This window comes from Acanthochromis polyacanthus, chromosome 2 (genome assembly GCF_021347895.1).
Source record: "Acanthochromis polyacanthus isolate Apoly-LR-REF ecotype Palm Island chromosome 2, KAUST_Apoly_ChrSc, whole genome shotgun sequence".
NCBI classification, from domain to species: domain Eukaryota; kingdom Metazoa; phylum Chordata; class Actinopteri; family Pomacentridae; genus Acanthochromis; species Acanthochromis polyacanthus.
Window position 1 is genome coordinate 44,107,977 of NC_067114.1, and position 21,227 is coordinate 44,129,203.

The following is a 21,227-nucleotide window of genomic DNA, read 5'->3' on the forward strand; positions in this document are numbered from 1 at the left end:
GAGAGAGGGCAGGGTTTTGAAAGGAAAACAGTACGAAATGTCACTGTAAAAGGAAGAGAAATGAAAACACCACACTTGTAAATAAATTTATCACAGTACCCACAAAGGAAAACAACAAAACAATACTCCACAATATGCATGAATACAGTACAAAACAGACAATTAGTGAGTGACCAGTATTGTAGTCTACTATATTTTGACTCCTTCTTAATTTTAAGCTCTTTATGTTATGCCATCATTCCATTCTTCTATTTAGATTACTATATTGAAGTTTCTGTCTATGTGCATAAAGAAAGGATAACATATTCACTGCTATCCAGGTACACACACACACACACACACACACACACACACACACACACACACACACACACACACACACACACACACACACACACACACACACACACACACACACACACACACAAATAAGCTAAATAAGTTATTCAAATAATAAATAATATAAATGTTACACTAACATGCAGTGCAATGGATGCTTCATTTTAAGAGTTACAAATACATTTTGTTTCCAGGACAACAGCACTTTTAATTGAGTGCATTTTGCAAGCTATGGTTTTATAAGGAAATTAGTCCTAGTAAATACTCATTTTTCAGCATTTATCATTATTATTATCATTATTATTACTATTATTTTACGAAGAACTTCTTTAACGTTAGTATCGTTTTCACAGTTGACAGAGACAACAAAGGGCCCTAATTAAACGTAAATTACTGTCATCTTGAGGCGAAATGTTTGACAGGAGCATGTTTGATGAACACAAACATCCGGAGACGCAGCCTGTTCGGGGTCGCACGCTGATGACGTCACTTTAGCCCGTTTGGCTACTGTCACATCGGACGCTTTGCAGGACAGATTTCACACCTTAAATACGGTAAATGACTGTTTTATTTATGTATGTTTTTACGTGTCTTACGAGTAAACGCTAAATTATGGCATGCATGACACCTGACGATACGTTTTGAAGCTAAACTGACCTGTTTTTAAAGTCAGTCTGACTGTTGTAGATAGTTAGCCACAGCTGTTAGCACACAACTTAACTTGTTTAGAATCTTAAATAAGGTTAAAACGTTATTTCAGGAAACCGAACGACTTGTAAAACTTCTCAGACTAGTTAAAAGCAAAAGCTCTGTTGATATAAATGTTAGCTTTATTGGTAGATTCTGCTGTAGTTGCACTCACTGCAAGTGCTAATGCACATGCGACGTTAGCAGATGGCATTACCACATGGCATTTGTTTACCTAGGAATAAAGTGATCAAATAGTAAGTATACAATGACTTTCTGTGCAAGATTGCAAATATTTATTGAGCTGAATGGAGTCTCAATCTAATTAAAGTTGTCAGGTCTGTGCCAGTGTTTGCACAAGCTTTTATTTCTGCCTAAACATGTATTCTTTGTTAATAATAATGTTAATAATATTAATGAAATCTCTTAATAAAAGACAATACTGCTTATTCAAATGTCATTGTTGGAATGTGACATCAGTTGTGTAACACAAGTCACAGCCAGAAAGTAAAAAGAAATCTCTCAGTTCAGCTGTAATTTGTAGATTAGTCATCTAGATCTGTACAATGCAGCTGTGAATATTTGTAGAGAAGTGTCAGATTTAGTCCAAAAGTGAATGACACAAATATATATATATATATATATATATATATATATATATTATCATAGAAATTACTTTTTTCATTCATATGCATTATTTATTTTTACAGTTGCAGTTAACAGAACTCCAACATCTGCATGTGAACCTGTAACAACAACATGTAGACATATTTTGCCCTTTGGTTTAGAGGCACAGGCTGTACAGAGAGTCATATTTTAGTGGCATGTAGCTGTGTACCAATAGCTTTCATTTTTATTAATCAGTGTGCTTATATATGTACCATATGGCATGTGTCTGTGAATGAATGGGATCAACAAACTATAACATGGTGACTGTTCGAGTTTTTAATAATATAATTGATGCACAACTCTTTTTTTTAACCTAATACAGTATATCAAATCTAATGTCTGTTGATGCCTGTTGTACTCTGCAAGTGTGGTAGCAGTTTTTGTCAACTAGAATATGAAGCTCTCACTGAACGCAGAATGAATGCAGTATCTTTTATCTAATCTGAAATGCCAGTAGTCCTGTTATAGCTCGTTAAAGTTTTCATTCCAGTCCTGCCGTAGTCTTGATTGACACAGAGTCATTTGATGTCGCAGTAGGAATTTGCATACAGTCTTTAAAGATGCAGCTGTGCTTATGCAAATAATGCACATGTGGTGGCATGTATTATAGTTTAACAACACAGCTTCAAAAGAGTTTGTAGCAGCAAACAAGTTTCAGTTCCTCAGGTGTGGCTAAAGTATCCTCCATGAAGTCAAAATCAAAGTAAAGTATCATTAGAGCTGCGCTACTTAAATATGGAAGTCAATATGTCAGATATTAAATAACCAAGGAAAAGTGCACTCTTCGGTCATTTGAGGTGAATTCAAAACTAACTTTAGATAGTAATTATTCACTTTATGCTATTCTATATTTTACTACATTAGATTTTAGGATTGCAGCTTACATTTAGTTATTTTCAGTTGAGTTATTCTAAATAGTTTTTTCATAAATCTCAATCTATATCAGGTCAGGAAAGTATGTAAAATGCATGAATTCCCTAAAGCCCACTGTCTCTTCTTCGGATTTATGTATTTTTTTGACCAACAATCAGTCCAGAAGGCAAAGATCTGCAGTCTGTAATGGTATGAAATGATCTAAAACACACAAAAGTCATATCTGCCTGACAAACTTTGAACTCTATTAATTGGTTAGCAAAGTATTGTTGGCTATTAAAGATAATTTAAAATAGCTAAATATGAATGAATGACACAAAAAGGAAAGTACAGTGAACGTTAAAATATTTCATGAGTTCCCTTTTTACTCCTGCATATACTGGGTCATTTCATATGTTTAACAAACAGCTGAGTCAATTTACTGTTCATCACAACACAAAAGCAAGACAAACAGACTTTTATATTTGATCTGTTTTAACAATTTTTGCCCTTTGTTCCAGAACAAATTCCTCCGTCCAGTAACCTCATATTCACCTTCAGGCAATCCCAGCTATTTACAACTGTTAGCATTAGCTTATAATGCTCCGTTCGCCCTGTCAGTGTTTACTGTAAGCTAACAAACATTGTTAGTTAGCTGTCAGCATGCACTGAGAACCCTGCCAGGAGGATCCCTCAAAAGGCCTCTTATGTTCACTTTTGTGCAGCACAATCTGTCTATTAAAACTGCAGACGATCAGATGTAGGTGAAGTCAGTGCTAATGACCCTGCAGACAGCGAGCCCAGAGGAAACTGTTCATGTGAGAGGTCGTCCTGTCTGTCGTGGCTTGTTTTTGTTGATTGTCATATTCACAGTGAAAAGGTGTTCCTAATTCAAGAGGAAAGCCTCAATCACATGACCTCATGGAAACTAACGACGAATGCTTCATGTCTAGTTTTGCTCTCTGCCTGATCGCACCGAAACACAACATACACTGCCTGTCCAAAAATAAAGTCACCACCTGGATTTAACAAAGCAAAGAGGTAAGAGCCTTCCATTGGATAATTACTGCAGTGATGAATATGTTTAAGCTGGAAACAACTTATTGAAACCTGGCTGATGCAGTGAGGAGTTTCTCATTTCTTAAACAACTGTTGGAAGACGTATCCTGTGGTCATGGAAAGGATGTTAATCTGTCTCAGAAGGGTCAAATTATTGGCCTGTGTCAAGCAAAGAAAACAACTACTGTAAGGAGATTTCTGAAACTACTAAAATCAGGTTAAGAACCGTCTAACGCATTATTAAAACCTCAGGGATAGTGGTAAACCATCGTCTTCGAAGAACAAATGTGATCAGAATAAACTCTTAGATGAGTGTAGGAAATCAACAGTAGAAATCACGGCTATGTCTAATAGTGAAAGTAAGAGCATTTCCACATGCACAATGCAAAGGGAACTCCAGGGATTGGGACTAAACAGCTGTAGCTCTAAGAAAACCACCGATCAGTGAGGCTAATTAGGAAAAAAAAAAAGGCTTCAGTTTGTAGGTTAGCATAAAGATTGGACTCTGGAGCAATGAAAGAAGGTCATGTGTTCTGATGAGTCCAGATTTACCCTGTTCCAAAGTGATGGGGGCATCAGGGTAAGAAGAGAGGCAGATGAAGTGATGCACTCATCATGTCTAGTGCCTTTCAGCCTGTAGGGGTTAGGGTTATGATTTGGTGTTGGTCAGGTTCAGCAAAGTTATGTTCCCAAAGAATGAGGTCAGCTGACGAAATGGTTGTATTTATATAACGCTTTTATCCAAAGCGCTTTACATGATACGTCACATTTACTCATTCACACACTGATGGTGGAAGCTGCCATGCAAGGCACTAACCACAACCCACCAGGAGCAATTAGGGGTTAGGTGTCTTGCTCAGGGACACCTCGACATGAGCACGACGGGCCGAGGATCGAACCGGCAACCTTCCAGTTACAAGACGGCCACTCTACGCACTGAGCCATGCCGCCCCTCCTGACTACCTGAACATACTGAATGACCAGGTTTTTCCGTCAGTGGAGGTTTTCTTCCCTGATGGAATGGGCATGTTCTGAGATGAAGATGCCAGGATTCATGGGGCTCACACTGAGAATGAGTGGATCAGGGAGCATGAGACGTCATTTTTACACATGGATTGTCCTCCAGAGAGTCCAGACCTCAGCCCCATTGAGTATCTTTTTGATGTTCTGGAGAAGACTTTGCTCAGCGCCTCGACTCTTCCAGCAGTGCAAGGTCTTGGTAGAAAATTTATGCGACTCTGGACAAAAATAAATGCTGTGACTTTGTAGAAGTTTTCAAATGATGCCACGGCGAATGTGTGTCTTTCTCAGAGCTAAAGGTGGTCCAATGAGATATTGCATGTGCGACTTTTTTTGGACAGGCAGTGTATCTTTTGTCTTTCTTTTCTGTGTTGTGATTTAATTCTAATGTAGGAAAATTCATGTCACAATAACAACCAATTGGCTGGATTATTAAGACAAACAGTGGAATAATAGTCTTTCCAACAAATGTTTGTTGTTGTTTAATTAAAGTATAAATGCATCATAGAAGCAGTCAAAAGGGAATATATGTAAGAATGCACTTTCACTGTATTTTCTTTTTTGGTTTGTTTATTATAAGTTAATTTCATGTATTCTGTTGGTGACTTCTTACTCAGAACAATGAAAATAAACTGTACCATGTCATTTTATTCACTTTGTGTCTTAGTAATACAAATCATGTTGCTTTTTTCCTCAGTTTCCCTTATGTAACTTTTGTTATATAATTAGAAATAGAAATCAATGGTAGCATCAGAGATCTTTGCAGGCTTGTCTGCCTTTCGATCGCAGAGAACCACGGATTCTCCCTAACTGGCATGTGGGAGGAAAAGAATTTAGCTGGAACTATAAATCAGTTCTCTGTTAATCTTTCTTGTGGTATTTGATTCCAATCAGGAACAAGTAAAAACGAGGAAGTAAGGCGTCGACAGAATGCTATCTGCTTGTGACTCAACAGCACTATGGCTGTTTTGTGTCACCAAAATGAATGGTGCTGCCAATATTTCCCAGACGTCTTCTCTGGGAATCATGAACTGTTTCTTCATGTCAACAATTGTTTTTCCGCAGGGGATGTCATCTTCATGTGGTACAAGCAATGGCTGCCAAGTTGCTGTTGAGGAGACGGCGGAGAAACAGGCAAGCAGAACATGACAAACAATTTTTTGCTTTTGAATGTAATTCTGTCATAGTAATGTATCTGAACCTGTTGAATCGAGAAATATTAAATATATTTTCAGGGGTTTTAGGCAGGGCAAGGCAAGTTGTATTTGCATAGCACAATTCATACACAAGGCAATTTAAGATGCTTTACAATGGCAAAGAAATACATTCAGGCAATTGATTCAAAAGTTTGGGGTCACCCAGGCAACTTCATGCTTTCCATGAAAACTCTCATTTTTATCCATGTTCTAACATAACTGCACAAGGGTTTTCTAATCATCAATGAGCCTTTCAACACCATTAGCTAACACAATGTAGCATTAGAACACAGGAATGATAACCTTGCCAGCAAGTTGATTTCTTGCGATATTTGTGAGTTCACAAATCTCTCAAGAAACCATCTTGCTCCGCTCCCGCCTTCACTTTTCGTACAGCACCAAGTTGGTTCGGGCCAATCACGCAGCAGTATTCGTGTGTGGGGCGGGATATCCGGGTGTGACGACGACACCAAGTGCCAGTAGATCAAAACAAACATGGCAACGGAGGACAACGATCGTGTAGATGCTGCTATTAAGTCAGTTTTAGCTGAATCTCCTATTGCTTCTTTGAAGGAAGAACAACGAGAGGCGCTTTGCACATTTCTGGATGGTAAAGATGTTTGTGCTTTTTTACCTACGGGTTTTGGTAAGAGTTTAATCTACCAATTGGCTCCGCTCGTTGTGAAGATCCCGCGATTGGCTAAAAACAAACCTGTCAGAGGCGGGACATACTGTTGCATTGTCCAATCCGTGCCTCTTTCCTCCGAACGGATTTACATGGAGCGGTCCCAGATTGATATTGTGGAGTACTATCAAGTACTACACAATTATTAATCTGGCTATTGCCAGGTTACAGGAGTGATGGTTGCTGGAAATGTTCCTCTGTACCCCTATGGAGATATTCCATTAAAAATCAGCTGTTTCCAGCTAGAATAGTAATTTAAAACATTAACAGTATCTACACTGTATTTCTGTGACGTGTGTAACAGAGCAATTTTATCTTCATTGAAGAAACTGCTTTTTTCTCAAAAATGAGGACATTTCTCAGTGACCCCAAACTTTTGAATGGTAGTATACATTGAAATCATGTAAAGAAAACAAAAAAGTAAAATAATAATAAAATAGAGCGAACATCTAAGACAAAGCTGCAGTAAACAATCTGGTTTTCAGGCCTGATTTAAAAGAGCCGACAGTTTGAGCAGACCTCAGGTGTTCAGGAAGTTTGCTCCACAGATGAGCAGCGTAATAGGTGAATGCTGCTTCACTATTTTTGGTTCTGGTTCTGGGAACACAGTAACCCTGCCCCAGTTGACCTGAGGACTCTGGATGCTTCATATGGAGCTAATAAGTCCAGGATGCATTTTGATCCATGACGCTTCAGTGCTCTGTAGACCAGGAGTAACATTTTGAACTCTATCCTTTGACTAACAGGAAGCCAGTGTAGTGATTTGAGGACCGATGTACTATGTGTTAGTTTTTAGGAAACCTTTAACTGCAGTGGTCAGGTCTGCATTGGTTACCCTGAACAGTAATGATTGTGGCAAAGTTCTGGTACAGCTGCGTTCCAAACATGATTGAGTAAAAATTTGTATACAGCGCATGTACACTGGTGGTATTCTATGTTTTTCTTACTGGTCTACAAAAACCATCTGTCATTACTTAGACTTCACGAACATACACCCATCAAATCCCAAATCCCTGTTTGTAAGTAAAAGATTAAACTAAAGATGATTTTATTTCCTACAGCAGTTCACATCTTATTTTTTTAGCAAACAGGAAGTGTTGTTCTTCTGTGGAATAATGCATATTTCAAGTTCTAATGAGTATCTGCATAGAGATGATGTGGGTTAGATTGAAACTAAATAAATACACTTTCATACTAATGAATGCACATGCCATCCTGTACAAGTGTGTTCAGAGTGTTTTAATAGTCTTTGGGCAACAGTGAAACTCAGTAATACATAAGAATAATCTGATACTGACTATTCCTCATCTTGATCTTTTCATGGATTGTTGGCAATGACAAATAAACAGAACATCGTTAAACTTTCCCTTTGGTTCATTTTGTGGCAACAACAATGATTGGAATGCAGTGGTTACATAATGAATACGATGATATGATCTCAAAGATCTGGATCCTGGCTGATTGTGGCATTTCTTAACTGATCAGTGTCGTAATAAATCTCAGCAAGAAACTTTGTTTACATCTGCTGTCACGCAGGCGTCGTAAACGGCGGTAAGATGTTAGGGATGCAAATTTTGAGTGGTTTTGTGATTCAGTATTACTAATCAGTAATGGATTCACTTATGACACAAGTTGAGCACTGTGTTAGTTTGGCTTTTTAAGTCAACGGACATACAATATTAGCCACAAAGGCTGCTCTGTTACACACGTCACAATAATATAAAGTATTTCAGCTTGTCTTCAACCCATGAGCTTCCTTTGGATGTCATAAAACATCACGGAAGTCTTTGTCATGGTGCCTGCTGCTAGCTAAACTCCCACAATGATCTCTGCTCGTCAAAGTGGAACTGCCTGCAGTCCCAGTTACCACCTTTTGTGGTTGCTAACATTAAGAGGCTCCACCTAGTGGAGCTTGTGGAGCACTGCTACACCCTACCCTCTCCAAATTATGTTTCAGACCTACTATAGTTTTACCAGTTTTTTGACCTCCCACATAACATTACAAAGCAGATCTAATACAGAAATACGTTTTTTTAATGCATTGCAGAGCTATTCATTTGTCAAGCCCGTACATTTGATAGATTTCAGTAACTTCATTGTACCCAAAATGTGTACTATGTAGGAAAATGGTATCAGATTGGGATCTGGTAGCAGCAGATGCTAAATAATAAATGATTCGATATGCATTGAGGGGGAAACAAACTTTATTGGGACATCCAGTTATTCAACAAGTGATCAGTGCATTTTATTTATATAGTGCCAGTGTGCAACATGTCATCTCATAGCACTAAACATAGAACCCAACAAATCCAAAGTTGTATTGCAGTGACACACTACTGTTGTATGAATACCTGAATTTATTTATTTTTTAATATCCCTCATTAGTCCCACAAGGGAAAACTTGCAGTTTTTGCATATCCCAATTGGGGTCAGATCGTAGGGTCAGCCATGGTACAGCGCCCCTGGAGCAGGAAGGGTCAAGGGCCCTGCTCAAGGGCCCGACAGTGACCACAGTGGGGTTTGATCCTCTGATCTTCTGATGAGTAGTCCAGAAACTTAACCATTGCACCACCACTGCACCAGTATAATAATAAATGCACGCAAATGCAACATCACGCCCGTACGTTTAGGAATGCGGATTTGATAGTTCTTCATGTTGATTTATACAAATGGTATTAAACTTGTGTCATTCTAGCTTGATTAATAGTTTTATGTGTGTTTCAGGCAAAGGAACATCCCCGTGTCCTGATTCCTGAGCTATGTCGCCTCTTCTACCAGCTGGGATGGGTGACGGGGACGGGCGGCGGGCTCAGTCTGAGACAAGGGTTTGTACATTTATTTACTGTGAAGCATTGTATCAGAAATGGTCGTTTTCTTATATCTCGACAATGCTAAAAATCATATTCTGTCATGGGTACGTTTTAGAACATCTATACACTGAGAAAAGTGCATTGAGGCTAATGGGAGGTCGGTTATACCAGTTTTGACAATGTGGGCAAATCTCGGTTGAAGACAGACGGCTGTAGTTTGGCAGTAATGAAAAAGAATTCAAATTGAAGGCTTTGACAGGTTATTACAAACTTGTTTGAACTGTGTTGTTTTGGATGGCAGCTCCAGAGAAAGCACCACCCATTCGCAAATCTCCGTTTGTAATGTGGAAAGGCAGACATTTATTTAAACCAACAAAGAACTTTGATGAAACCTTTAATGAAACCAAATAGGACTCGGTGACTGCTGATCCGTGTACACTGGTATTTCATTCAGATAGAGAAACGCTAACTCGAAAATGATTGAAGGGAGAATTTCCTTTTCATCTTTTTAAAATGATTGTACTTTTAGACTGAAAATGAGCAGTTTAAGCTCCAATGAAATACTTGAGCTGTGTAAAGTAACATTCCTGGAAATGGCAGATTTTTTTCTTACATTCTCTCAAAGAATAGGAGACACAGGACAGAGTCTCAAATTGTGGCCACAACATTTATCACTTCAGTGCATTTTTGAGATGATTGCAGATGTTCTCAAATAGCACAAATCAGATGTTCTCAAGCAGATATGGAGTGGATCAAGCAGCCTGAACACACAAAACTGAAGTGTCGTCAGATGTTTTACACAAAAGGTCTATATTCTTCCATCAGTGCAGGTCTGAATTTTAAGTTTGAAGCATTTTTTTTTCTTCCCACGGTTGCTTTGACTCAGAAATGAGTCACAGCCCGAGGCGGACTCACCAAACCTTGCACTCAAAATCAATAAGCTACTTCTTTATCTGGAAATGTTTGTTGCTCAATAAAGAAGAGTGCAATGGTTTTACCCACTGCATTGTAACGGGAAACAAAAGGGCGCTAAACATTTAAGCAAAAATGCAGTATGATCACTGCAAAGATCTTGAGAGGATCAGCTAAAGCCATCTATTCAGCTCCGCAGTTCTGCATTTATATATGTACATTTCATTCCAGGTTTTGTTCCCTTAGGTCTTCAGACCGAGGCTGTGGAATACTGAATTTTCCTACAAAGACAAAACTGTTAGGGAGAGAATTCAGCAACAGAATCTTTCAGATAAATGGTCAACTTTGGCACCAACTGAAACCATCTGAGGGAGGAGTATAAAGAATTACTTGCAATAACTACTTTGGGGATTGGGTGCTTTATGGATGGCTGGAAAAGCTTTAGTGAGTGTTTCTTTCACATTTGCAATGGCCAGAGTTTCAACCCCGGTACTCACAGTAACATTTTCTTTCAGGCAAAGACAAAATAGGCTTAGAGCAGTTCGGTTTTTTGTCTGCTGCAGAAAACAATAATGTTCCATTATGTCATGACAAACTAACTCCAGAGTTCACTTCCTGCAAAATGCTACTTCATTTCCTTTATCTTTTTTCTTTTTTTTTTTTATTACTCACAGAGACCACATCTACATTGCACCATCAGGCGTCCAGAAAGAGAGAATACAGGTGAGCCGGGTCTAACCACAGAGCGAAACTTCATTCTTCTCAGTAGAGACAATGACTCAGTGTTCTGGTGGAGTGATATTCAGAGAGAGATTAATGCATTATGGTTTAAATCATACCTTTTTCTAATGTTTGTGTTATTCAGCCAGAAGATATGTTTGTGTGTGACGTGGAGGAGAGGGACATTAGCTGTCCACCTGCTTGGAAGAAGTTTAAGAAGAGCCAGTGTACGCCGCTTTTTATGAACGCCTACACCATGAGAGGTTAGTCAGTGCAACACATCAGATACCAGCCATTCTAACTGCTATTTACAGACAGCGAGACAACTGATAGGTATCCCAAATACTACAAATGAACTTTGTAACTGAGAGTCAGAGAGGTTGGTCAGATGACAGTATGAGATACCTGCAGAGAGGACAAACCAATAAGTTGTACCCTTTTATTGCTTTTTAACAATGAATCCTTGTCAATTTAATTTTGCTTTTTTGACAAGAAAACACAATTCTGCAAAGTCAATTATATAAAATATCTAAAATGCAATGTAAGTGAAGATTGCATAAGTCTTCACCCTCTTTATAGTGACTCACCTAATTCGACACAGGTGTAGCCAAATGGTGCAAGAAGTTACACAATTAGTGAAACTGAGATCATTTGAGTGCAGTGAATGTGTATTAGTGATTGTAGTATGAAGACACTTGTATTTGGAAAGTCCAGCCACTGGTGAATCAACACTCCTGGATAAACCTACACCAAGAAGACAAAACAAGAAATTCTGGAAAAGGTTAAAATTCTACGTAACTGAGCATCTCCTGGAGTAAAGTTAAATCCATTATTAGGAAATGCAAGGAATATGGCACATATGTAAGTCTGACTGAGCAAGAAAAAGACTAGTGATTGAGGCCACCAAGACACCTATGACTCCTCTTAAGGAGTTACAAGCTTCATTTGCTGAGATAGGAGAGACATTGCAACATGCAACAACTGTTGGCTGTTCTTCACCGGAGAAAGACTCTGTTGGAAAAAGAAAAAAAACCTCATGAATCCAGGACTAGATTTCACAAGAAGGCATGTGACAAACTCTGCAGTCAACTTAAAGAAGGTTCCAGAGACCAGCATGGAACTTATTGGCCGACAAACATGGTGGTGTCAGCATCATGACATGAAGCACGGTGGTGGCAGCATCATGACGTGAAGCACGGTGGTGGCAGCATCATGACGTGAAGCACGGTGGTGGCAGCATCATGACGTGAAGCACGGTGGTGGTAGCATCATGACATGAAGCACAGTGGTGGCAGCATCATGATGTGAAGCATGGTGGTGGCAGCATCATGACATGAAGCACGGTGGTGGCAGCATCATGAGGTGAAGCACGGTGGTGGCAGCATCATGAGGTGAAGCACGGTGGTGGCAGCATCATGACGTGAAGCACGGTGGTGGCAGCATCATGAGGTGAAGCATGGTGGTGGCAGCATCATGACGTGAAGCATTGTGGTGGCGGCATCATGACATGAAGCATGGTGGTGGTAGCATCATGACATGAAGCACGGTGGTGGCAGCATCATGACGTGAAGCATTGTGGTGGCGGCATCATGACATGAAGCATGGTGGTGGCAGCATCATGACGTGAAGCACGGTGGTGGCGGCATCATGACATGAAGCATGGTGGTGGCAGCATTATGATGTAGGGGTGTTTCTCAGCAGAAGGCCCTGGAAGCCTTGTAAAGGTAGATGGTAAAATAAATGCAGCAAAATCAAATGAAATCCTGGAGGACAACCTGCAATAGAAATGAGACTTCATTGAATAATTATTTTCCAGAAAGACAATAAGGCCAAAAAAAAAAAACATACAGTCAAAGCTACACAGAAATGGTTTAAAGACAAGGTGAATGTTTTGGAGTGTGCTGAGTCAGAGCCCAGACCTTAATCCAACTGAGAATTTGAAGCTGGATTTAAACAGGGCTGTTGACTCACAATCCCAGGGCCACCAGGCAGATGTTGAGCAGTTTTGCAAAGAAGAATGGGGTAAAAGTGCAGTTTTCAAGTGTATAAGGCTGGTTTAAATGTATGCACACAGGATTAATGCTGTTACTCAAACCAAAGTTCCATCTAGTAAATACTGACATAAAGGGGTTGAATACTAATTCAGTCACTTATTTTACGTTTCCTTTTTTGTTCATTTACATCAAAAAAGTGCAATTACATTTGCAGTGATTCAATGCTGCGAACCAATAAAAGAAGAAACTTAAAAAGAAGGTATATACTCTCTAAAGGATGGTTCAGGGTCACCTGCATCACCCTAATTATAAGATCTATCAAAAAGAAAAGTTTTAAGCCTAATCTTAAAATTAGAGAGGGTGTCTGCTTCCTGAACCTTAACTGGGAGCTGATTTCATAGCTGAGGAGCCTGATAGCTGAAGGATCTGCTTCCATTGTGCTTTTAGAAAGTATAGGGACCACAAGTAAAGCCTGCACACTGAAGTCAAGAGCTCTTATGGGATAATATGGTGCAATAAGGTTTACAAGATGTGATGGAGCTTGGTTACGAGGAGATTTGTATGTCAAGAGAGAGATTTTCAATTTGATTCTGGATTTTACAGGAACCCAGTGAGAACTCATTATGCCACTCTTCAATAAGGGCACTGTAATTAAAGGTTAACATTTGACCTCAAAGTAATGATATTCATATCAATTATTCATCCTCTCTGTTCTTGTAATGTCAAGTCAAAGTTCGTGTAGTTTTCATTCTTCACAGATAAAGAAATCTCTAAATCTAGAACCGATCACTAACAGTTTAAATTCCAGCTAAAAATGCAAAGCACAGTCCATGCATGCTCTTGCCTCGTTACAGTTATCAGTTGAGAAAGACAATACGAGTCGAGAACATTCAAAAATCTAAATCTGCTTTTCCTTTGCTAAAATACAGGGGCACAGGCAGTTATACACACCCACTCCAAGGCTGCTGTCATGGCAACGCTGCTGTATCCTGGCAAGGAGTTCAGGATAACACACCAGGAGATGATCAAGGGGATTCGTAAGGGCACCTCAGGCACAAACTATCGGTATGTAATCAAGCAGCAAGGATTAGTGCAGTCCAGAGAGCTTCCAAGCATTTTTACTCCTCAGCCGAGGAGCGGTTTGTGAAGCCGTTGTTAAGAAAGTATCTGTGCACTCAGAGCAGAAAGCACAAACTTAAACATGATTGATGACACTTGACCTGCTGAACTCGACATGGAATGCTAACCCTGTGAATACTGTGTTTGTTTCTTGGTGTATTTCACTCCAAAGTGTCCAGAAGTAATGCTGCTCATCTGCCACGGAGTAGAGAATTCAACTAAAACTTGCCCGTCCAGAATACTTCTGGCTCACGTTCACGGGCTGTCAGTCAGACAGCAGAAAATTCCAGCATTCACAGGTTTTATATCTGCCAGTTGTTTTCTGGAAACCAGCAGGTTATTGGCTTCGCTAGAATTAGGAAAAGCATATCCATCGTACGTCAGATCAACTGCCTGAAGAAAAAATTTCGAAATAGTTTGCAGGTATTTACACGGAAGACCCGTTACATAATCGCAGCTCTTTCTGGGTCATTTCCGTGTCTGTAAATGTGCCTCGTCTTGCCTTGATTTCCTTCAGTATCTCTGATGAAATTCACAGGCCGAGACATACGGGTGTCTACCATGACACTGTTCTGTACAACAAGGGAATTGTAGTGGAACTTAAGATTTAAAAACATTTTTAATTTTGTGCACAGAATCAGTATCACCTGGGTGAAATTGCGTGTTTGGTCATTTAAAATGCACCAACTCTTCTTTTAAAGAACCCAGGTGACAGTTTGTCAACAATAGAAGAGGGAGAAAGGAATTTTAAAAGAGCCCATATTAGGGTTTTGTATTTCTTAAGATAAGATAGGATAAACTTTCATGAGCCTTTACTGGAGAAATTCTCACATTCCAGTAGCTCCACTACCATTCAGAAGTTTGGGTCACCCACACAACTTCATGTTTCCATGAAAACTCACACTTTTACCCCGAAGTTCCACATAACGCGATCGCAACACCATTATCTAACACAATGTAGCATTAGAACACAGGAGTGATGGTTGCTGGAAATGTTCCTCTGTACCCCTATGGAGATATTCCATTAAAAATCAGCCGTTTCCAACTAGAATAGTCATTTACCACATTAACAATGTCTACACTGGATTTCTGATTCATTTAATGTTATCTTCATTGAAAAAAATGTTTTTCTTTCAAATCTAAGGACATTTCTAATTGACCCCAAACTTTTGAACGGTGGTTTATATTAAAGTCATATAAATAAGACATAAAAGTAGGCATTAAGAGCATAAAAGCGCATTAAAAGACAAGACTGAGCAGCTGAGAGAAAGTTGCAGTAAACAAGATGGTTTTTAGGTTTTCTCATTCAAAAGGTCCGACAGTTTGAACAGACCTCGTGTTCAGGAAGTTTGTTCCACAGGTGAGGAGCGTGTTAGCTGTATGCTGCTTCTCTTGGTTCTGGTTCTGCGAACACACAGTAACCCTGTCCCTGATGACCTCAGGACTCTGGATGCTTTATATGGAGCTAATAAATGCAGAGTGTACTTTGGTCCAAGACCTTTCAGTGCTTTGTAGATCAGAAGTAACATTTTGAACTCCATCCTTTGACTAACAGGAAGCCAGTGTAGTGGTTTGAGGACCGATGTACTATGGTCCAGATTCCTGGTGTTAGTTCATTTTTTAGTTTTAAGGAAACCTTTAATTGGTTTTTCAGTTGCAGCAATCGGGTCTGCATTGGTTCCCTTGAAAAAAAAAAACTGCTTTTCTTTCAAAAATAAGGACATTTCTAAGTGACTCCAAACTTTTAAATGGTAGTGTAGATAAAAATGAAGCACAGTCAATAAGCAAGACAATAAATACAAAACTATAATAAAGCTGAAAATGAAAATATAAACAATATGTACAGCATTTCACCTTTCCTTCAGTACGTTATGTAGCTTTTTTGTGCATGTAAAAGGTCTGCAAAGTTCCAAAAACCCATGAGTTCATGCTAATGGTAGTTATTGTGACTCATAGAAAACACTCCTCCTTACTTGCATGAAAAATCTCAATTAAATTCCAGGCATTTCTTGCAAATAACAATGAGCAACTTTATTAGAAGGTGGAGCTGAAAGAGCTCAAACCTAGTGTGTCAGACAGAAGGTAAACAGAGGTGTGGCTGAAATGTACAGCATGGTGTGTGTTTTTGAAGTAAAGTTGTGTATGTTTCTTCTAGTAGACCTCAAAAATACAATCATGCACCTATAAATGAGCATAGCATTGGCAAGGTTTGACCGTGAGGTAGTTACTCACTCATGCTGCTGAATAACAGTAGAAAATGTTGTATGAAATTCAGCCATCAAGCTTCTGGATTAAGGCAGGAAGTGACTATTTTTATTCATTACAACGGTGAAAGATTTCCAAGGTGACAACTTGTCTTGTTTTACCAGCAGTCTGTGACTAAAACACAGCAAATCGTCGTGTTTCGTGGGCTGGAAATCAGAAATCCTGTGGCTCTTTTGCTTCACACTTAAGCCTGATTCAGTCACTGTGTTCCTTCAATCTGATTTGATTGGCACACAATCAGAGAGCAGCTGCAGGGTTCGTCTTTGAGAACGAGTCATGTAGAGCCTGTATCCGATTGTGAAGGTCCATTGTCATCCCCCGGGTCATTTGGTGGGTTTTACTCTGCACAGGTATGACGACTGCCTGGTGGTGCCTATTATTGAGAATACGCCCGAGGAGAAGGACTTGAAAGACCGCATGGCTCGGGCGATGGAAGAATACCCCGATTCATGCGCGGTTCTTGTCCGCCGGCACGGTGTCTACGTCTGGGGGGAGTCGTGGGAAAAAGCTAAGACCATGTGAGTGTTTACCTCCCGGCATTGCTAGCCTTTTTGAATAATTTAGTATCTTTTTATCGAGGCTATATTATGCAGCCTGTTTACTTTCACGCCAGCAGTCGATAAATCAAGTGATTCGAAAATGAAAAGACTAAAAATCTGCTACCTGTGCCAGTCACAGTCCTGTAAAAATCCTGTCCAATCAGTGCATTCAGGTCATAGGTGATAACTGGATGCCTACCTTGCACCTGCAACATGTTACACTCCTAGAAATGCCATATTTTCACATCTTTTTTATGTATCAATGCATCTTTCACTACTCAGTGGTCTCCATCTTCCCTAAGGTTCTTTAAGGGATGTTTTTACATTTCTAGTATGTCCCACTTTTCTGCAGCGTAGCCTAGCTTTGTCCAAGTGTCGTTTTATGCTTTCAACATCTAAACATGCCTGATTTCAGCATCCATTTATAATTTTTGAACATCTTTCACTGCTGTTTGTGTTCTTCATCCTCCTCCAGTTTTATTAGTGTACGTTTTTTACGTTTCTGTGTCCCCCTCTTCTCTGCAGCGTAGCCTAGCTTTGTGCAAGTGTCTTCTTATGCTTTAAACTTCTAAACATGCCATATTTTCAAGTCAAGCCGAATATTAGGATCGCTTCATATCATAACATCCGAAAATAAATATTTAGATACCACCGTCTCGACCGAATACTCAGATTTTCAGATACTCGTGTCCAGCCCTAGTCTTTTTACGCTTTAAACTTGTAAATATGACAGATTTTTCGGTCTTTTTTATGTATTTGTGCATCTTTCAGTGCTCATTGTGGTCTCCATCCTCCTCCAGTTTTACTAGTGCATGTTTTTTTTGATGTTTGTGTATTTCCCTCACTTCTCTGCAGTGTAGCCCAGCTTTGTCCAAGTGTCTTTCTTTGCCTTAGACTTCTACTCTTGCCAGATTTTCACATCTTTTTTGTGTATTTGTGCATCTTTCAGTGCTCATTGTGGTCTCCATCCTCCTCCAGCTTTACTAGTGCTTGTTTTTTTTTATGTTTCTGTGTATTTCCCTCACTTCTCTGCAGTGTAGCCCAGCTTTGTCCAAGTGTCTTTTTTATTATGCTTTGAACTTTGAAACAAGCCAGATTTCTGCATCCATTTATGGTTTTTAACATCTTTCAGTGCCCACTGTGGTCTCCATCTTCCTTAAGTGGCATTAGTGCATGTTTTTTTATGTTTCTGTGTATGCCCTCCACTTCTCTGCAGTGCAGCCTAGCTTTGTCCAAGTGTCCTTTTCTGATGCGTTGCACGTGTTTAGCTGATGTGATGGTGTGGCTTATTTCTATACATGCAATATTTTTGCATCCACTTATGATGTTGTGCACCTTTCAGTGCTCATTGTGGTCTCCATCCTCCTCCAGTTTCAGTAGAGGATGTTTTTATGTTTCTGTATAGAAGGACCCCACTTCTTTTCATTGTGGCCTTGCTGTGAGTGTCTCTTTATGGTATGCTATGCATGTTTTAGAGACATGGTTATGCAGTCATTTTGCATGTTTTAACACACAACAGTGCTCTCTGTCAGATGAGTCCTTCAGCAGTACTCAAGACGTTGTATGTTTGTGTTTTGCAAAGAGACCTGAAGGACAGGATGGGATTTTTTCATTTGTCTGCTTTCATAATCTAGTTTATTCTTCCTGGTATCAATCCTGCACATTCTAGCTGTAAAAGTTTCGTTCTCAACTTTACTTTTTGTGTCTTATTTTTCTGTTCAAACTCAAAAAAATACTGCCGCACTTCACAGGTGCGAGTGCTACGACTACCTGTTCGACATCGCCGTCCAGATGAAGCAGAGCGGATTGGACCCTTCAGCCCTTCCAACGGAGGAGGAGAAAGGAATAATGTGACATTCAGTGGCGCTTTTTAAAGATACATTTGTAGCAGAAAGGTTAGCGGAGTTCAGTCAGGAGAGCAGATTGTAATCATTTGCCTTTCACGCCGGCCTGCTTCAAATTTGATGAAATTTGATGGTGAGGGCTGATTCGGGGGTTGAAGGAGATTGAATGCCTGTGATCTGGAAGTAGCCGGAGGTACATTGTAAGGCACTGTGGGACAACTCATGAGTGAGCGGCTGTCAAATCAATGTCCTCAGGTTCAAATGCTTCCCTTTTCGAGTCTGACTGCACTGGAATCAAAGTCTGGCTGCATGTCGAGCATGAGTGTACCGTGCTTCTCCATTGATCTGTATTGACGCTTAGCTTTTTTTGCTTCATTTAAATAAATAAATAAATACAAGACGGACTGTTAAAATGAGTCACAGAAAATGATTTTTTGCACAAAAGTCACACTATTTTCTGTTTCTGAGACAGTTGGTACTTTTTTAAAATAGAAGACGCAAACAGTGATGCCTGATGTTTTGTTTGTGCTACAAATCACATCAGAGTCTCAGTTTCACACACGTCCATGCAAATGACTGGGGTCATTCAAACACCTTTTTACTGAAAATAACTCGATGTTGCATAAAAAGGCCTCTCGCTGTGTGTGTGGACATCCTTTAATTCCCACACCACCATCCCAGCAGCGGGAAAGTGCATTTGGTGCAAACCTCGCACAATGCCTGTAGATCCTCGCACAGCAGGCGCTCAGTCGTCTGCATACTCATTCTTCATGAAAGCCGGAGTTGTTGTTCTTTTAACAAGCTCCCTCTGCTGCCACTATCCCATTGCTTCCACCACGGCACTCGCTCAAAACAGAGCACTGTCAAATGTGCCGCAGGCTTGTTTAAAATTGGTAAAAAAGAAAAAAACAAGAAATACACACAAAAAACAACAAAAAAATGTTCTTTTGTGCTGCACTAACGCTGCCAAGATTCCCCACTCCTCTGATTAATGAGGAATTCTGATAAACTCATTTGCAACAGAAAGTGTGCAGCAGCCCGTAGCATTAAAATGACATTGTGATGCTCACAATGTCAGAGACTCGGTGTCTCATGTGAAATGAGTTCTCTGATTTTTGACTAGACATTATTTTTTTTCTTTGCTGCCACTGTTGAGTTTGTTTTATTTTTTTATATATCTGCAAATTCACATTTGAGGAGAAAAAAAACTCCATATTCAGCAATGTCAAAGTCTGACACGAACATTTTGAGAGACTCAAACTGCTCATACCAAATGTTATGTCTATTATATTTTCCAATATTTATTCTATTATGCATTCGTATTAATATTTATCACCTGTCAGCCACAAAAGTTCAGCAACAGACACATTAAGAATAGAAAGTGAAGACAGACTCGCCTGATGTGAGAGCTCAGGGGGGCGCTGTGGCACATTAACCACACTGTGGAAGGAGGCCAGCTGGGCACAGACAGCGTTCTTAGAAGGAAAAAAAAAAGCGAGTGACTGAGGAGAACTGCTGCATTCTGGAAAGTGAAAAGAGCCCAGAGCTGCTGCATACAGTCAGGGAGTTTAGAAACAAGCAGGAAGAAAGACTGCCTCTTGCAAAAACATTGACTTTCGTTGCATTTTACTGTCATAGCAAAACATAGTTTGGATGTAAAGACTGAAACATATTTCATAGATTTCAAACATTTATATTAGAAGGCCTGTTGTATTGATAGGAAAAGAAATAGTGTGATCAAGTATTACAAAAATGACAAAAACGAGACACAAAATGAAACAAATAAGACACAAAATGACAGTAAAAATATTTGCAGTCCACAGAAATACCTCTTTTGGGTATCTGTGGAAATGTATTACAATGTTAGACCTTTTTTTTTTAAATGCAACAAAATGTAAATACCTTTTTTTTTTTTTGTCAGAATTGGTTGAAATGGAACTAATTTAAACCACACTTGTACATGAATTTGGTTATGTATTAAATACATACCACTTTGTGTAAACTCAGGTTTTGATGTGAGATCTAAACCCTGTGAACCCCAAATTGGTTTGAAAGGGATGTTATCTTTACAATATACTATTTAACGCCAAAATCACAGAATTTATGAGGCAAAAACCAACAGAATTATCAGATTTTCAACTGAGTTCTGTGGGAGAAATGAACTGAATCTAATATTAAAATCAAGATATTTCTTCAAAGTCATTCTAATCTGTCTTACTTAAAACATCTCTAAAAAATAAATCTTCAGAACTAGATCCTGTAAATAAACAAAACAAACAAACAAAAAAAACCCCTTTGTTTCAGCTCAGAGGGCACAAATTATTTCAGCTGTGACCAACATGACAAAAATTCAAAGGTTTCAATTGAACTGCAGGAAATATTTGCACATAGCAGATAGGACAAAGGTAGAGAAATTAATTTGAAAAATAAGTAGTTAAACATCTGTAGTGTGTAGAGCCAACATTACACCAGCCAGTACACCTGTGGGCACTTGGAGAAATGTTGGACAAATTGATT

General features: G+C 39.3%; 1 protein-coding gene across 1 annotated transcript; it reads left to right on the forward strand.

The window, feature by feature from the left end:
- Positions 1–783: 783 nt before the first annotated feature.
- On the forward strand, positions 784–19,123 carry apip (APAF1 interacting protein). The gene is made up of 8 exons (XM_022204005.2): positions 784–893; positions 5,692–5,760; positions 9,232–9,332; positions 10,904–10,952; positions 11,095–11,212; positions 13,873–14,008; positions 16,678–16,845; positions 18,618–19,123. The coding sequence occupies exons 2-8, from the start codon at positions 5,695–5,697 to the stop codon at positions 18,718–18,720; spliced, it is 741 nt and encodes a 246-aa protein (XP_022059697.1). The 5' UTR covers positions 784–893; positions 5,692–5,694; the 3' UTR covers positions 18,721–19,123.
- Positions 19,124–21,227: the final 2,104 nt, after the last annotated feature.